The sequence below is a fragment of the Trachymyrmex septentrionalis genome, unplaced genomic scaffold, assembly GCF_001594115.1.
Source record: "Trachymyrmex septentrionalis isolate Tsep2-gDNA-1 unplaced genomic scaffold, Tsep1.0 scaffold11, whole genome shotgun sequence".
Classification (NCBI taxonomy): Eukaryota; Metazoa; Arthropoda; class Insecta; order Hymenoptera; family Formicidae; genus Trachymyrmex; species Trachymyrmex septentrionalis.
In genome coordinates, this window is record NW_017304228.1 from 2,426,453 (window position 1) to 2,443,638 (window position 17,186).

The 17,186-nt window shown below is 33.6% G+C and overlaps 2 protein-coding genes and 2 non-coding genes across 11 annotated transcripts in view; 2 read left to right on the plus strand and 2 right to left on the minus strand.

Annotated features, from left to right (window-relative positions):
• Positions 1 to 7,617, minus strand: part of LOC108749916 (cytospin-A-like) — a 60,949-nt gene extending 53,332 nt beyond the window's left edge. Inside the window, exon 1 of one of the 3 annotated variants that reach the window (XM_018488949.1) lies at positions 7,128 to 7,615. In XM_018488949.1, coding sequence (XP_018344451.1) covers positions 7,128 to 7,283 — 156 coding nt within the window. In that variant the 5' untranslated portion in view covers positions 7,284 to 7,615. Of the gene's footprint in view, positions 1 to 7,127 lie in introns of all 3 variants that reach the window. The other 2 variants (XM_018489003.1, XM_018488982.1) reach the window with 2 other exon arrangements.
• The window catches only part of LOC108749945 (chondroadherin-like protein), a 17,787-nt gene extending 2,474 nt beyond the window's left edge, over positions 1 to 15,313 (plus strand). For 4 of the 6 annotated variants that reach the window (XM_018489044.1, XM_018489017.1, XM_018489033.1 and 1 more), the window contains 5 exons: positions 1,588 to 1,655; positions 2,478 to 2,903; positions 4,654 to 4,987; positions 9,306 to 9,899; positions 12,989 to 15,313. In XM_018489044.1, coding sequence (XP_018344546.1) covers positions 2,509 to 2,903; positions 4,654 to 4,987; positions 9,306 to 9,899; positions 12,989 to 14,518 — 2,853 coding nt within the window. In that variant the 5' untranslated portion in view covers positions 1,588 to 1,655; positions 2,478 to 2,508 and the 3' untranslated portion in view covers positions 14,519 to 15,313. The other 2 variants (XM_018489027.1, XM_018489062.1) reach the window with 2 other exon arrangements.
• A 1,172-nt stretch (positions 15,314 to 16,485) lies between these two features.
• On the plus strand, positions 16,486 to 16,558 carry Trnak-cuu. The gene has a single exon. It is a non-coding gene; the product is annotated as a tRNA-Lys (tRNA).
• Positions 16,559 to 16,960: 402 nt separating this feature from the next.
• Positions 16,961 to 17,032, minus strand: Trnam-cau. The gene has a single exon. It is a non-coding gene; the product is annotated as a tRNA-Met (tRNA).
• Between the last annotated feature and the right edge of the window lie 154 nt (positions 17,033 to 17,186).

Sequence of the window (17,186 nt, forward strand, 5' to 3'; positions counted from 1 at the left end):
GGACAAATCAAATCAATTCTGACGAATCAGATTTCTGGTTATTATAATTGAGTTTCAACTGTTAATTAATAATTAATAAAAAGGTGAAGAAACGGGCTAATGAGAGTAAAGCGCTGTAAGCGTTGCGCAATTTTTGTATGCGTAAATCTTCAATTTATTAGGACGTTTCGACTCACGTTCGAATTATCTTCAACAATAATCTACAATGCAATGACAACTAGTGGTAACTGGTAGGTTCTCTCGCCAAGAATTCAACTCAATTTATGTGTTTTTTATTTATTTTATGAATTATTGCTGAAGATGATCCAAAACGTCCTAATAAATTGAAAATTTACACATACAAAAATTGCGCAACGCTTACAGCGCTTCACTCTAATTAACTCGTTTCTTCATCTTTTTATTATTTTGACATTTTTGAGAGTGCGATATAATTTGAAATAGTTATTTAAAGTTGTCTTTTTTTAAATTAATTAATTAATATTAACTAATAATATTAATTAATTATAACTAGTAGTTATTCTGAACTAGAATGTTTGATAGATTTAACTGCAAGTGTCTAATTTATACCTTTCTGATACACAAATTCTTAAATTTATTAAAATTCCAATTAATGCAGATTTTTTTCCTAATGTATCCATGTAGATTAACTTTAACTCTCGCATCAAGTTGTTTCTCTTCTTCATGAAATCTCACGAAACTCTAGTAATTAACGATGTATGAAGCTACGAAGATAACCCGAGTGTAACTTTTTTGAACTTTAATCGGATTTACTTATCTTTTTCTAATTCTAAGAATTAGAAGAAGATAAAGAATAATATAAACCGATAAAGATTAAATTAAATTGAGATTAAAGTTAATCTACATTTATAAAAATGGAAATTAATCTTTTACAACAAAAAAAAAACACTTTTTAATACAGAATCTCATATTTCATCTGAGTTAGTTTCTTTTTCCAACAATTGCACGTTGTAAGTTGTTCAAAATGCAACTTGTATTTCGTAATCTGTATTTAACTGCGTACCGACGCTGCTAAATAATAATAATAACGAATGTTAAAATTGGGAGAAGAATTAGGGCTGATTTCTCGCATCGAGCGCGCATCTGTTGAAAACTTAATGCGACCTTGGATTTTTTTATTATGGTTATGGTCACGCATACGAGATCGCATCTGCTACGCAGACTAAGCTCGTTAGATATGCAAAAAATCTATTTGACTCTTTTTAGTTTGTTCCATGCAAACGAGACGTTACGTGAAACTCATTGGACAGAATATCTTCGGCGGAGAGTATCGTAAAGTCGTATTACTTCGTAACGACATCGAGCGTACGGCAAATGTATGTAATAAAATCCCGACGAAACGAAAATTTGGCATTAACCATGCACTTAACGCATCAACACTTTAGGTCCGTGTTTATTCTCTGAACATGAGATCATCACAGAACTGACATAACTAGTGCGATACGCAAATAAAGCCGTAGTACAATAATTTATTCGCCAGTCGTTCGAATACAATATTTCATGCAATTCTTTATTATTCTGTAACGTAATTTAGATATCGAGGTATTAAACTGTTTCGCATGTTTCTAGGGTTGAAACGATTCTGGCGAGCCACGCCAGAAAAGTGAACGGGTGAGATTACGCAATATCAACACTAGGTAAGTTTCCAGGTAAGGCCGGAATCAGACTACGCATTGAAGAATGAGATTGAAGATTGAAAAATTGAAGTTTGATCAATCAAAGCAAAAGAAGTCAAAATTTCTTTGTCCTCATTGGTGAAATTTCAATCTTTAATCTTCAATCTTAATCTTCACTGCAAGTCTGATTCCGACCTAAGGGGATGTGCATTACACACAATGTCATAAAAGCCTTTACATCTCGTTTTTAATACTGAATATCTCAATTAAATTAATTAAATAATATAATAGTAAATTAATACAGAATATTATAATTAAATTCATTAAATAATACAATAATAAATTAATATAGCAGCTACATTTCATGATATTATCAAATAGTCTATAAAAGTTTTAATTTAAAAAATGTCTAAGAGCATAAGTTATATATTCACACGCACTTGCATAGTATGCTATATTTAATTTATACACGTTACAATAATTTTGCTAAAATATCTAAAAATTTAGCTCTATACAGATCTGAAAATAATTTTGTTGGATAAAATAATTATGTAGGAGTTGGCTGCTAGAATGTAAGAACTTTTTGCAACATTGCTTATGTTTGAGCATCCTACATATAATTATTTTGATAGTCTAACAAAATTACTTTCAGATCGGCATCCAAAATTTTTGGATACTTCAGCAAAATCGTTTTTTCCGTGTATATATTGATTAATATTTTATAACGTCAATTAGTTAACGACATTTTATAAAATATTTATTCTACATGGCATACAACAAGATCTAAATATAATTTCGAAAATAATCGTCGATATTTTCGATTAAAGGCGTTCCCTTTTCCAGGTGACCCACTAGCAGGCGATCACGAAGAAGGATGGTCAATTCGATATTGCTTCTTTGGGCGTTGGTCGGCCTAATTGGCCAAGTGCATGGCAAATGCAGCTTAGCACCGATTGCCGACAATGATCGGTCGATCGCCTACGCGTGCATCCACGGTGACCTAAGCGACCTCGACGAACTGTCCGGCGAGACTGAGTGGATTGAATTCTCGGTGTCGCGCTTCCACACGATTCCCGACGACGCGTTTCACCGATTCCCGAATCTACGTCGCCTGTCTTTTTACAATTGCCACGTAAATTTGATCGAACCCGCGGCGTTTCGCGGCTTGAATCGACTCGACTGGCTGATTTTCCATGGCACGAGGATCCATGCGGTGAGGTCCGCGTGGTTCCGGCACTTGCCGAATATCAGACGACTGGTCCTAGACAGGTAGACATTAGACGTTTTTCTCACAGTCTAATTATGAATCTAACTTGACAAAATTATGGTAAATTTTTGGCTAAAAAATGCTATTTAAATGAACAATATCAGGGAACAAAATTCAGAAATACAAGTAACTACAGTTTTTTCAACTTTACTTTCTACGAAAATACATCACAGTTATAAAAAATCTCTCTCACATAACATAGAAATTATTAATTTAATTATTATCATCAATTAAATCTTTTTATTTCATTTGATTCGTGGCGGTTAATGCCACATTAGTGATTCATGCCAAATGTCATCGACAATATTGTCACAGCATCGTTATATTCATAAAACTCGAGGGCACCGATAGATCGAGGCCACGTGGTGCAGCTTATGTAAAGCGGCAGTTATACATTCGGTAATGTCGATGACCCAGTTATTCGTTGCACCATTGCGATCGTGATGTCATTCGATATACAAATATTAGATATTAAACTCGATTAGCGGAAATCTCAGAGCCAAGCTCAGTGCCTGGCAAAAGTTCGTTTCAAAAGATCTAGAAATCTGAAGAGCTTTAAGAGCTTCCGATTCCGCTTAAAGAATATTTCCAATATTGAGAGTCTTAATTATTAAGATCCTTTCCACCATTATCTAAATCTGAAAGCGCAATATTTTCTATTTTTTAAGATGTAGATAATAGCGAGTTTGGTCACTTAAATTACACTAAATTAGTGAATACTAAAAGTTGTACATGAAATAGCAAAGTACATGTAAAAGCATACAAATATTTTAAACGACTAAATAATGACATTCAAATAATAACAAATAATCACGTTATTTAACAGAATCTACATTGTATTATTTCATTGTCAAATACTGTTAGATATCAAAAGAGCAATGATAACCTAATCCCTTAAGTTAAATAACATTTTATAATTTTTAATTCTCATGTGTGTCAAAATTTAAATCAATTCATTTTCTGTAGTTAATTTCAAAGTAAACAATATGTTTAAATTAACATATACATTTATATATAATAAATAATCAAATTTAATACATTTACTTGAATTAAATTATTTAACTCCATTTTAATTAACGACATATTGAGTAAGAACAGTGACGATTTATAAAAATGATTAAAAATAATTCAAATTGAGTATAATTTGAATGACATTATGAATTCAACACTGAAGTTGATTATATAATGAAATTACATTCAGATATTTGATAAAACAGCCTTTAATATGCATCTAATCCAGTGTAGTGCGAGTGACCGAATTAACTATAAGAATTGAATTCCGAGATTATATTATAGATTGGATGGTTCCACCTAATCCACCTTCCAATAAATCTCAGCTTATTCGCTCTCACATCCTCTTTGTCTCTTTTTTCTCTTTTATCCATTAGATAAAATATGACATAATTTATTCAAAGATGAAATAACCAGCCCTTAATATTTTTACGCTTATTCCAGTTTCCGTTTAAAGATCTCGAGAGTTAGCTTATAATACATACTCTAATTCTCGTGATCTCCAAGTTCGAAAATTAAGGAAAATATTCGGGTTGAAAATAAACGAATCAGCATACTCTGATCATATCAATCAGAATTCTGGCCATCTTAATTGAACATCTGGTTATCTCGATTACAATTCTAATAGATTTAACCAGAACACTTTGATTTGTTCTCTTTCCATCAGAATTCTAATTAATGCATCCAGATTCTTTCTCCAGTGCACAGCACATAAAGTACATCTCGCGTTTCTTCTTCTAGATGCGGCCTGGTGCACGTCGAGCCTCACGTTTTTCGCATGTTACCGCGACTGGAGACCCTGGACTTGCGCGACAATGACCTCGATTGTCTGTCGGTGGAGGAGCTGTCATATCTGACGGCGCTCAGGACCGTGCGCATTGATGGCAACCCGTGGTTGTGCGAGTGCCGCCTGAGAATGGAGAGGTTCTTTCGCGAGAGATCGATTATTCAAGAGATTGAATGTAGATTTCGACCGAGGATCTGCACCGTGCATCGAAATCCGCAGTGCATGACACAGATCGAAATCCCGCTTCCACCTCCGACGATAACCATCGAACCGATAGAAAATTTCGAGGTAAATCATTTATAATTTAACAATGATGTAATATAGCTTAAATTTTTATCCTATTTATTTTAACGTTTATTCTTACTAACATATAGCCTTGGCCATAAGTACAAAGCATCTCCAACTTATTGCATTTTCTTAGAAAAGGTGATAATAAAAGTGCAAAGGAAGATTAACAAAATAATAAAATTAGTACAACAGTATATATTATTTTTCAATAAATCAAGGTTTTAATTTATTTTTCGTTAGCTGCAGATAAAATGTATACATCAATTTATGGGAGCGCTTTGTACTTATAGTCAAGGCTGTAGATTAGCTTTAGTCTCCATTAAACTTATTTTATATCCTTTTCTAAATCTAAGTATCAGAAAAAGATAAAAAGTAAATTAAATCGGAATTAAAATAAAATTAAATACATTGATAGAAATGGGCATAAATGTTTTTTTTTGTATATAAATTTTAACCCATTCGTTACGAAAGTTTTCAGTTTATTGGTATCAACAGCTATGGAAGATCATTCTAATATTTTTAATTCATATTCATTTTTTGCAAATGTAGATTATCTTTAATCTCGGTTTAATTTATTATTTATCTTCTCCTACTTTTATAAAAATTAGAACCAGTTTTATTGAAAATAATATTTATTTTTATAACAATTTTATTATTTTATTTGTTAATTCTCCTTTAGACTTTTATTATCGCATTTTCCAAGAGAATACAATAAATTGAAGATTCTTTATACTTATGGCCAAAACTATCATGTAATTTATATAATTTTACATTTTCGTATTCTACACGTTTGGTAGAACCGAACCTAAAATTAGAAAAAGACAAAAAATAAGTTAAACCAAGATTAAAGTTAATCAACATTGGTAGAAGTGGTCATCAAATAAATTTGAATTAAATATTAGAAATTTGAGATCTTTGTGAAAGCATCAGAGTAATATTAGCTTCCTAAACATTGTCCGTTTTACGATCTTATGAAATAAACTGCAACTACAGCGAGTATCGATATACCGACAGTAAGACAATACTGCTCAAGTCAAACTGCATTGTTTTTTCGTAGTATCGCGTTTCAGGCAGTCCAAGCGAGATCTTGAGATGGAACAGAAACCCCTCAATCGTAATGTAATTACGTATCTGATAATATTGTACAATGTATCTTATAGACGTCTCACTAATTTTCTATCGCCTAAAAACTGACCTTATCAAACGCATATTACGGGTGAAAGTCGAAATTTAATGTTAACGTTAGTTTGCGCACGATAGCTAATTAAGAATTTAATTGCGCGTTTAATGACTGTATAATGTCGTTGCTCTCGATTTTTATTCTCCTTCACATTATCATACATGAAGAAAAATCAGGCAATTAGTATCTAGATATAATTTAATACGAACATTAACGCAAGATATAAATGGGTATAACACATGCCGATGATACTTCATTAGAAATAATCAGATTTATTTGTAGCGCGGAAAATAAGACGCTATTAAAAATTTATATTCTTCATATAATTCAAATAATTCATAAATTAATTATATAATTTCGATTCCCATTTTCTTCGGCTAATTATTTTGATCGATTTCCCGCAAATCACTATTTAAAAAATTCTAAACTAATCGCAAACTCAGCAATTTCGAGAAATATCAAATTTATAAAAATAAAAATAAAAATTTTCGTCTGCATGATGTAGCATAATCTACAGAAAATCTTATGCTCATCTTAACTTTCTTAGCTAGCGATCTATCTAGTGAACCCATTCAATTATACATATTTTCTCAACATTTATAAATTTAAATGAGTGATATTAAAATAAACTCATATTATTATTAAAATAAATTTAGTATTCACACACATATTTTTTAAGTTACGTCATTTGGTAGAACTAATCTTCTACAACAAGCACGTCCAACTTTAACCCCAGATAATAAGGATAAAGTAATATTCAGAGAACTTGAGTAGTGTTTTCGAACGCATTGTTACAGTCCCCAAAATCTTACCGTCTTAAATTCTTTTTCGCCGATGGCCTTGCATCTCGGCTAAAGTAGGACATGTCTGTTCTGCAGTATTCAAATTCGTCGAAATTGCTATTGCTGTACTTCAACGTTCTTCCACCGGAAAAATAATTCAATAAACAAACAAACTCACCTTATCAGAGCACGAAATAGCGTTCTCGGTAGCGCCACGACCGACCCTTGCGTGTTGTCCGACGTCCCCTCGAACGCCATTGTCCCCCTTCGACGGTTGCTTCCGAGTTCCGGCGACGACGAACGGCGTCGCCTCGCGAAAAACCGCGCGTGACATGTAAATGACACGAGCGCACAACACACAAGCGGAAAAAACGTCCGTTGTCGAACCCGGACGACGCGACGCACAGGTCCGCTCCGGCGAAAACCGCGCGCGACATATGGCGGACGGACACACGAATCACGTGACTCGCGCGACGCGATTGTTCACAGACGCTGGGCTTCCTTCCGCCCGGCCCTAAGGGCGGTTACCAGCCGACACGCAATCCTCCGAGCGACCGACGACGAGCGTTCCTTCATTGTCGTACGTTAGATACGCGAAATCATAAGTGTAGAAACGTTGGAGTCCGTCTCGGCCGATGTGACAACTCGATCGTCTCGAACGCAACTCTCGACTCAAGTGAAGTTCGCGCGAGCCGGGTCACGTGGCTCTCGAGGCTATTGCCCTGATTGGCTCGTGGGATTGACGAAAAATCGCGCGCGCTACGCAATCGACGCGCGGCCGATACGAGTCGCGTAGGAAGCAAAGATCACCGTGATATCATTTATGTAATTAGTATGATTAACTCCGTTCTGTCATTAGGTCCTTGTTGATAATCACGTCGTTCGGAGATTCACAAGGAGAAGCAAAATTCGAATCTCAGTTTACTATCATGGCCGATGATAATCGAAAATAAAACGATGGAGATAACATAACATGAACTGTATATGTAATCGAATACGACGGAATTTTTCATGTAACTTTCCCCCTAGCTAGAAAATGTGAAAAGTAAAAAAATTTCTCCGTTATCTTCATTGATGAAAAAATTTCACTTTTCACGTTTCTATCTCTTTAATGGCACACGATATATATTTTCTTGCACGATCGCTTGTATTTTAGTAAATTACTGGAAATTATGCGTTGTATAATTCTAGTACGTGTGGTATAATTCTAGTTCTAGTAATTTATTAGAACGTAACTAATTCAGCAAGAAAATGTGCATTGTGTGCCGCTGACTTTAGCCAGTTTAACTCGATCTACGATAAGTGTAGTAAACCTTTAGTCTTTTGCTGTAAGCTCTAAGATGTGTACTTTATCGATAAACTCTTTGATGTACACCAATATAATAAGAATATATAAATTATATTTATTTCACTTCAATTGATTGCACTGAGTATATAGATCAGAAAATAATTCAGAAAATTCTTCGATAAAGAATAGGTTTCTAAACAGACTTTTTAGCATTTTCGACACTATCTTAAGCAATAATCCCTAAGTTTTAAGCGAGCAACTCGAGTCTCAATCATCTCAATCATAAAATTTAACTTACTGGACGGGAAAGTCACTATAAAGGTACTGAAACATTGTTATATTTTGAGGCAAGGAGTATACAATAAAATATATAACAAAATATTAATAAATTATAACAAATCTTATTCAGAAGAACTGTAAAATTTTAAAAATAAGCCTTCGCTGTCTAAAGTTTAAAGTTTAGAGCAAATTAATTAACATTACAACTTGGAGCAAAAGAATACTATAAAATCTTGTTATTGTAGATTAGAATTTAAACGTTTCTACCAATATCATCTTTAGTCACGATTCTACTTACTGTTCATCTTTTTATAATTCTTAAGTCTGTTTTTATTAATGTAGATTGACTTTAATCTTGGTTTAACACATTTTTTATCTTTTTCTAGTTAAAAAGGAATGTAAATTAAATCGAGATTAAAGTTAATCTAATACATTTGTAAAATAGACTTATGTCCCTTCCTATCAATGTAGATTAATTTTAATTTCGTACGTTCAACGTACTCTACATCTTTTTTAATTCTTAGAACTAAAAAGAGATGAAGAGTTAATTGAATCAAGATAAAAATTAGACTATATTAAAAAAGTGGGCATTAGGACTAGAATGAGATGAAGAGTTAATTGAATCAAGATTAAAATTAACACTGGCAGAAACGGGTATTAGAGGGAAAAAGTTACATGATTACTACCACCCAGCACGAGCGGGTACGCTCACCTCTCTGTCGCGATCGGAAATTGCGATCGCGCGTCCAGATATTCCAGATATCTTATCTCGCTCGTTCTCTCGCGCAGGAACGTTCCGGCCACCGCTTCCAGATAAGCGCGCTGACGTCACTGGACCGTCTGCCGGACAGGACTACGTGGATTCAGATCGTGGGTCTGGGGATCGATCGTTTGCCCGCGTACGCGTTCTTCCGTTTCGGCAACAGCCTGCGCAGTCTGGATCTGCGCGATTGCTCAATCGGCGCGATCGAGCCGGGCGCGTTCGCCGGTCTGCATCAGCTGCAACGGCTCACGCTCGTCGGCAACCGGCTGCCCGCGGTTGCCGCCCATTGGTTCAGTGATCTCGTTGCACTCCGCCAATTGGTACTCGCGCGCAACGGCATCGAGCACATTGAGCCTGGCGCTTTGCAACCACTCGTCGGCAACTTGCGCCATCTGGACGTGCGATACAATCGACTACGTTGCCTGCCGTTGGACGAGCTGGCACATCTGAGGCACCTCGAACGACTCGACATCATCGGGAACCCGTGGTACTGCGAGTGCCGCAGGAATCTGGAGAAATACCTGATGGACCGTAACGTGGGATTCGATATCACTCGTGCTGATCGCTGTTACGAAGAGAACGAAGTTATTGAACCGACCGACGGATGGCAGCACCCGAAAGTAAGCATCGGACGTGGCGGCATTCGAAAGAAAAGATTTAAATGTTCTCTGAGGATGGATCAAAATTTGTTATTCTCAGACACATTCGGAAACACATGGAAGTATTACCTGAGTTGCTCCATGTGTTATTTTATTCTTCTTTAATACTTGATTAAGATAAAATGAAGGCAATTCTGATAATATTTCCATGTAGCTTCGAATGAGAAAATGAACCCTGATAAAAATAAAAATCGGAACATAAGTCGATTATAATGGAAGAGTAATAATACCGTAAACGAAGTTTTTAGCAGGCGAAAATAAACAACGGAAATGAACGTTTCTTTACGTTTCATTGTTTCAATTTTTGCCTTCTAGTAGAAGTTTGATCGTTTATGCTTCTATTATTCTCCCATTATATTCGACTTACGCTCCGATTTTTATTTTTACCAAGGAATTTTTTTTTGAGGGCGTTTATTTATTTTTTATGTGCTGTTCTTTTACGCATTTGTTTTTTTATGCTGTAAATTGCATTTTATTTTCTTTCGAATATAATGAATGATAAAAATAAAATAAAACTTAGGTCTGTATATTCATAGTCGTAGATCAATCCACGATTGATTCTCATATAAAGCGAGCTATCTTTAAATCAAAGTTTGAATCAATTAGATTTATTAAATCGTGGTTTAAGAAGTGTTGTTCAAATGAAAGACTGATTCAAACCTAGCTCAAATCGGATCTCTGGTTGATTCACGACTATGGCTGTGATCGAGTTGCTGCTACGAATGCTTCAAAGCATTTGATTGACCAATCAGACGAAAAAATTTTACTAATTGACCAAAAAATGCTTTGAAGCATTCATAGCGGCGATTGCATCCTGTAAATACGATTTTGTGTGTGTGTGTGTGTGTGTGTGTGTGTGTGTGTGTTTGTCAAAACCAAACGCACCCTTTATGAAATACTAGATTCATTCGCGTTGCATGCTTCAACATGCTCCAACATGTTCCTACTATAGCATCTGTTCACTCCAATGCGCTCGTTAGGGTAGAATTAGATGTAAGAGCATGTTGCTCTTATAGAAATTTAATCCTTACCGGTACAAGGTCGGGTTACTAGTGACCGAGCGACTCCTGTTCGTGCAAGTTTCTTTGAGTTTTTCAGAGATTATAAATTATATTACATTTTATTATTTTCCAAAATAAAATTTCAATATTTATTTTAGAAAATTGAAAGTATGTTGGTGAATTTTTAAAGATTTTTTGAATAGATGAAAAACAGATGGACAGATATATTGTAGTGACTCATGTTTGGATGGATGAGGCACCAAATTGTATCTTATATTGTAAGGGTTAATACTAATACTAGCCAATTAATCGCTTATTTTCAGTATTAAAAGTATTAACTTGTTGTTATTTATTTTGTTTTGTTTTATTTTGTTGTTATTTTTTATTATTTTATTTCGTTTTTTGTTTTATTAATTTGTTGTTAACAATACTTTTAACTGGAAGTTATAAGATAAAATATTATTACGGAGTATCCATTTTGATCGAATATGGCCTCTTTCGCTTATTTCTCAGTTTTTTTATTTCTCGATTTTCACTTATTATTGTTAAATTAATTAGTAAATTAAAGATGAAATTTCCAGTATAAATTTATTTGCGTCATTTAATTATCTTATGAAACTTTTATTAAATATTAAGACAATCAAATTTGAATTTCATTGAAATCTATTTCGTATTTATATTTTTTTTTATAAAAAAATGATTGTCGGAAATTCATTCTGAAAAATCTTAATATTTGCTAAAAAGAAATCAAATAAATTTTATTTACTGATGAGAAGTAAAGTAGGAAATTCGAGATGACTTCTTGGACTTGGACATTCCTATAGTCCTTAAACATTCTTAATTCCGAGAAGTGTTAGCTCCTTAGTACGGAAGCAGCTGATTCATATTTACGAAACACTTTTCTCAAATTCAGATTCCATTCCTCATGGGAGGTTTGTCTCATATTGACTTTTCAACATTGCTACTTAGGTGACAACATTATTTCCTTATATTATAATTTAATCAAATTTAAGAAATTTTCTAAAAAATTATAAAATTGTATAAAAATTCTTAAAAATTATATGAAAAATTCTGAAAAAAATGTCACTAGGATGGTATTAAAGATTTACCAAATAGTCTCTCAGTGTAATTGTGATTTATTTTGATGCGCTTTTCAGACATTAGAACTAACACTATAACATATATAGATTTAAGCTTAACGATATATGTATAGTCGACTTTTAAGGCGGACTTGTTGCATATTTACGCATTATGTCTCGATTGATTAGCAAAATTTTAATGAATCACAATTATACTGAGAGAATCACACAATCAAACAATTACACAATTACACTATTTGATTAATCTCTAATACTACCTCTGTCGAAAATTTTTCTTAGAATTCATATGATTATTTAGATGATTATTTTATGTAAAGTTTACAATTTGTTAAGAATTTCTATACGTATAATAATTTAATAAATTCTTGAAGCTTCCACGGGTGCTTTCTATATTAAAGATTATGCGTTTCGCGGGTTTCCTTCGTGTCCAGATCTATTCTTGGAATGCCAACGTTTCGTGAACCTTGCAGTCCACTTCATCAGGGCTAGGAGCAAGTTGATACTATTGTAGTATCAGTCTGCTCCTCACCCTGATGAAGTGGACTACAAGGTTCACGAAACGTTGGCATTCCAAGAATGGATCTGGACACGGAAGAAACCCGCGAAACGCATCTTTATATATTATAATTTATTTTATAGTTTATTATTTTATTTTATAATTATTAAAAATAATTTCTTAGATTATTTATACAAATTACAACAATTTTTAGAAAGTCTAAAAATCTTTTCCAGAATTCTTTATATATTCTAAAATATTCTAAGATTTCTAATTCTATATAATTTTTAAAGGAAATTTATCATCTCAAGAAAAATTTATAATATTTTTTTAGAAATTATTTCTTCATAAATTTTAAATGTAATAAATTCTTAAAAATCTTGTAAGATGTTATGAGAATTTTATTTCACCAGGATTTACCAAAATTACTAAATATATCTAATTTCTTTTTAGATAACGATGCACGGCCACGTGCATTGGACCACTTTTGAGGACACTCTGAGCCAAAGAAATATCACTGTAATAAGACCGATCGTTGAAGTTCCCACAGAGAGACCACCGGTTCACAGGGGTACTTGCGTGCGAGACAAGACTCAAATGTCACGGCAGGTTTTCACCTGTAGCGGCATCACTTCGCTCACCGAGCTGGATGTCTTACCTCGTTCAGTTCACGCCATTCGCATCGTCCTTTCGAATCTGAAGACGATTCCAACGCGAGCATTTGCCCGCTTCGACGGCTGGCTATCCCAGCTAGAATTACGCGATTCCAATATCGAGACGATCGAGCATCGCGCCTTCATTGACCTGTATAATCTGGAGCGCTTATCACTGCACAGTAATCAGTTGAATTCAGTGACATCCGAGGCATTAGAGGGCCTGACAAATCTTCGATACCTGGACCTCTCGCGCAATCACATCTATCGTATTCCCAACGAGGTCTTCGACACACTGTCGCAGCTGCACATTCTTGATGTATCCGAGAACTACATGAACTGCCTCGGCGTGGAGCATATGGCGCGCAAAATGCCGCATCTGTATTCTCTCAAAGTATCAGGCAATCCATGGAGTTGCTTGTGCGGCACCAAGCTGGCCAGTTTCCTGGACTCCCGCAAGATACCATATAATCGCGACTCCCTATTCGACGTGAATGACGATTGTTATGTCACCATCTTGCCGACGACGCCTCCCACAACGGCAGTGACTTCTTACACCCCATCACGGACTACCACGACTACCGAGCCACCCTCGATAGGCTTCTACAATGAGACCCTGGAAGGTTCCTGCTTTAAAATTCCCGAGTCTACGGAACCACGATATCGCTGCGTGGGTGGCAATCTAATATTGCTAAAAAACATACCACACAACGCTGTTTATATCGAATTCTACGAGGGTCATTTGCCCGTTCTTCCGGTCAATGCTCTCTACAATTTTCGTAACTTGCATGAGCTAATCATTAGGAACTGCGGTCTGAGAACGATCTCGCCTGGTGCTTTTCGGGGTCTGGACTCTTTGGAACGGCTCACTATTCAGGGTAACCCACTGACGTCGATTGAGGCGAACTGGTTCAACATAGAACATCTCGAACGGCTGGATCTGCGCGGTAATTCAATCCGCTATATCGCACCGGGCGCTTTTCGCCATCTGCGCAGGCTGGTTTATCTAAATCTCGAGGGCAACGATCTGCAGTGCATCTACACCAGTGATTTTCAGGATATGCCAAATTTGCACATCGTCGAGTTTGCTGGCAACCCGTTGAAGTGGCGCTGTCGCATGGATCTGGAGCAGTTTCTCGAAACTCAGAAGATTAAGTTCATTAAAGTGGAGAATTCGTGCGAGGGAAAGAAGATCATGAGAAATCTTCTTTATCAGAATCGCACTGTCGAGCTGGAATGTCCACCGGGTTGTTCGATGGCGAGCAATATCGAGCTGGAAAAGAGTTCAACGTTGGCATTTGTATTGTTCTTCACGATATGGATGTATTAGTTGTTCGGCAAATAAGAACAAAAGTAAGGCTAGAGTTAAGATACTCAAAGACCTTGTCTTATCAACGAGTGAAATAGTTTTTGAGGTTCAATCATCATTGGAAGAATTAGGAAAATTATTATACATTCGGATATTAAGCAATAATATTAAATATATCGGTACAATTCACGAAACACGAACTAATAGTGTAACATTACATTAAAATTATATTAAATTTTCCACTCACAATATAACATTTGTTCTACATAACAAATAGTTACATTACATTGAGTGAGAAATTATAATGTATTGATGTATTGTAATATGTTACTGTTAGTTTGTGTTTCGCGTAAATATATAGATGCGGTAGTGATTTTGATAATCAACGGAGTTCTGAAAGTAAAGTTGCCTTTGTAGTAGGTGAGGATAGATTTGGTATTGTTAATGTTGTCATTCAATGTGTTCATACCGTGAAAGCGCTTATAAACTAATAAATACGTATATTTATTTTTTGGAACGCATATATATTTATAACTTATAACTTTAAACCCTTCGAAGTCCTCCCCGTAATATTACACATTAGATAATATCATATGTTGTATATAGGATAACGCTTCTTGATCTCTAGATATTTCGTTAAATTACTTTGATTGTACCTGTTTGTCGCACGCTGTACAATTATGGACATATCAGAAATATTGCAATAAAAATGCAATAAAATATCGACGAGAAAATACAAAAGAAACTCAGAGCAACTTCAACCAAACTTTGCTTAACTTAATTGGATTAATTTAATTAGCAGAATGACTGCTTGGAACACAATTTGTAACTCTATAATTTGTTGAATCTAATTTAATATTTTGTTCCATTCCTAATTAAAAGAAATTCTCATAATATCTCATAATATTTTTAAGAATTTTTCATATTTTAAAGATTTAATATAAAGATTTATAAAGATTTTTTTTTAATATTGTATCTTAATTTTTTATATTTTATAAATTTTCTTCGGAAATTATAGAATTGGAAAATTAACACAGAATATGTAAAAAAAATCGTTATAAAGAATTCTTGAAAAGATTAAGACTTTCTTAACATTCTAAAATGTTTCAATTCGAATAAGTATCTGAAAAGTTTTCTAAAAATTAGATAATAGAAATTCTGAAAAATTATATAAAAAATTCTAAGAAAAATTATTATTAAGAATATATTAGGAAGAAGAAAAAAAATTAATAAAATTCATATTACGAAGCATAGATATCACTAGCTAAATTTATTATTGATTAAAGTAACGAACAATAAAAAATTTTAACAATAAAATTCTAACAATAAAAAATTTATAATTCTAGTTGTATTTGCAAAATAGCATGGATATTACGTGATAAATTGATTAATGATTAAATCAATCGGTAGAATTGAACTAAAATTTTTAACTGTGTAATTCGCCTTTTCTAATCTAATAATGTTTTCTCTATAGTTACACAATAAAAAATTAATAGTATCCATATTAATTAATTATTAAGTTAATCAGAGTTTGGTTGGTCATCCATACTGCCGGTAGGGACCATCAATAAACGATTATTCTGGACAAATGTAAACAAAGAAAGTTACATTGGACATTGCGTTGTAAACGCGTATAATTTATTATATCAACAACAACAAACATATTCATGTGCCATAAAAATCCGTACTAGTGCGACACTAAAAAAGTACTTATTTGTGTTCATTTTAATATAAAAGAAACGATTGTACATAATATATTTACTGTCAGGATTGTAACGAGCTATTTGTTACTAAGATGTAATGAGCTTTAATAAAGATTTATTTTATGCAACAATTTCATTTTTGTCACTATTTTATTTTAACTAGTTTTTTTTATCTATTATTATTTATGCTATCGTTTTCAATATTACAGTATGAAAATTCAAGTATTGATTATTACTGTTTACTTATACCTTCATATAATTATTAAGTGAACTTGGCATCAAGTAGCCCGGCTAGCTCAGTCGGTAGAGCATGAGACTCTTAATCTCAGGGTCGTGGGTTCGAGCCCCACGTTGGGCGAAAAATTTTTTATTTTTTTAAAATAAAATTAATACTTAGAATATTTTTCGATTATGAATTGTTAAATAAGACAAAAATACTAAACATAGTTTTTATAAATATAAAAGAATACAGAATGTTCCACTTTAATAGAAACAATTGCATATCCTAGATAAATTTGACGTATCAAAAATGTTTCTTACAAAAGTTGAAGTTATTTCAAAAGAGACAAATAATGATAAAATTAATCTTCCTAGTTGTCATTCTTTAATAGAATTTATTTTTATTTAAAATCTAATATAATATACTCTGTAAATAAATAAAAAAATCACACAAAATATATATGATAAAAAGCTGGGGTATGCAAATAAAAAAATGTAAATAAAAAATATAAATACTCTCTATATAAAAAGAACAGTTTACTAGCAGAACGTGGTTTCGATCCACGGACCTCTGGGTTATGGGCCCAGCACGCTTCCACTGCGCCACTCTGCTTCTTTCTAAAACCTGAAGTTATTTCTGTTCAACTTGTCCATAACCCTATTAATATCATCAGCACACTAAATTTTCATCTAAATCGTATAATTTAATTATAACTTTATTTTTATTATTAAACCTATTAATATAATTTAATATGTAATATTTTTTA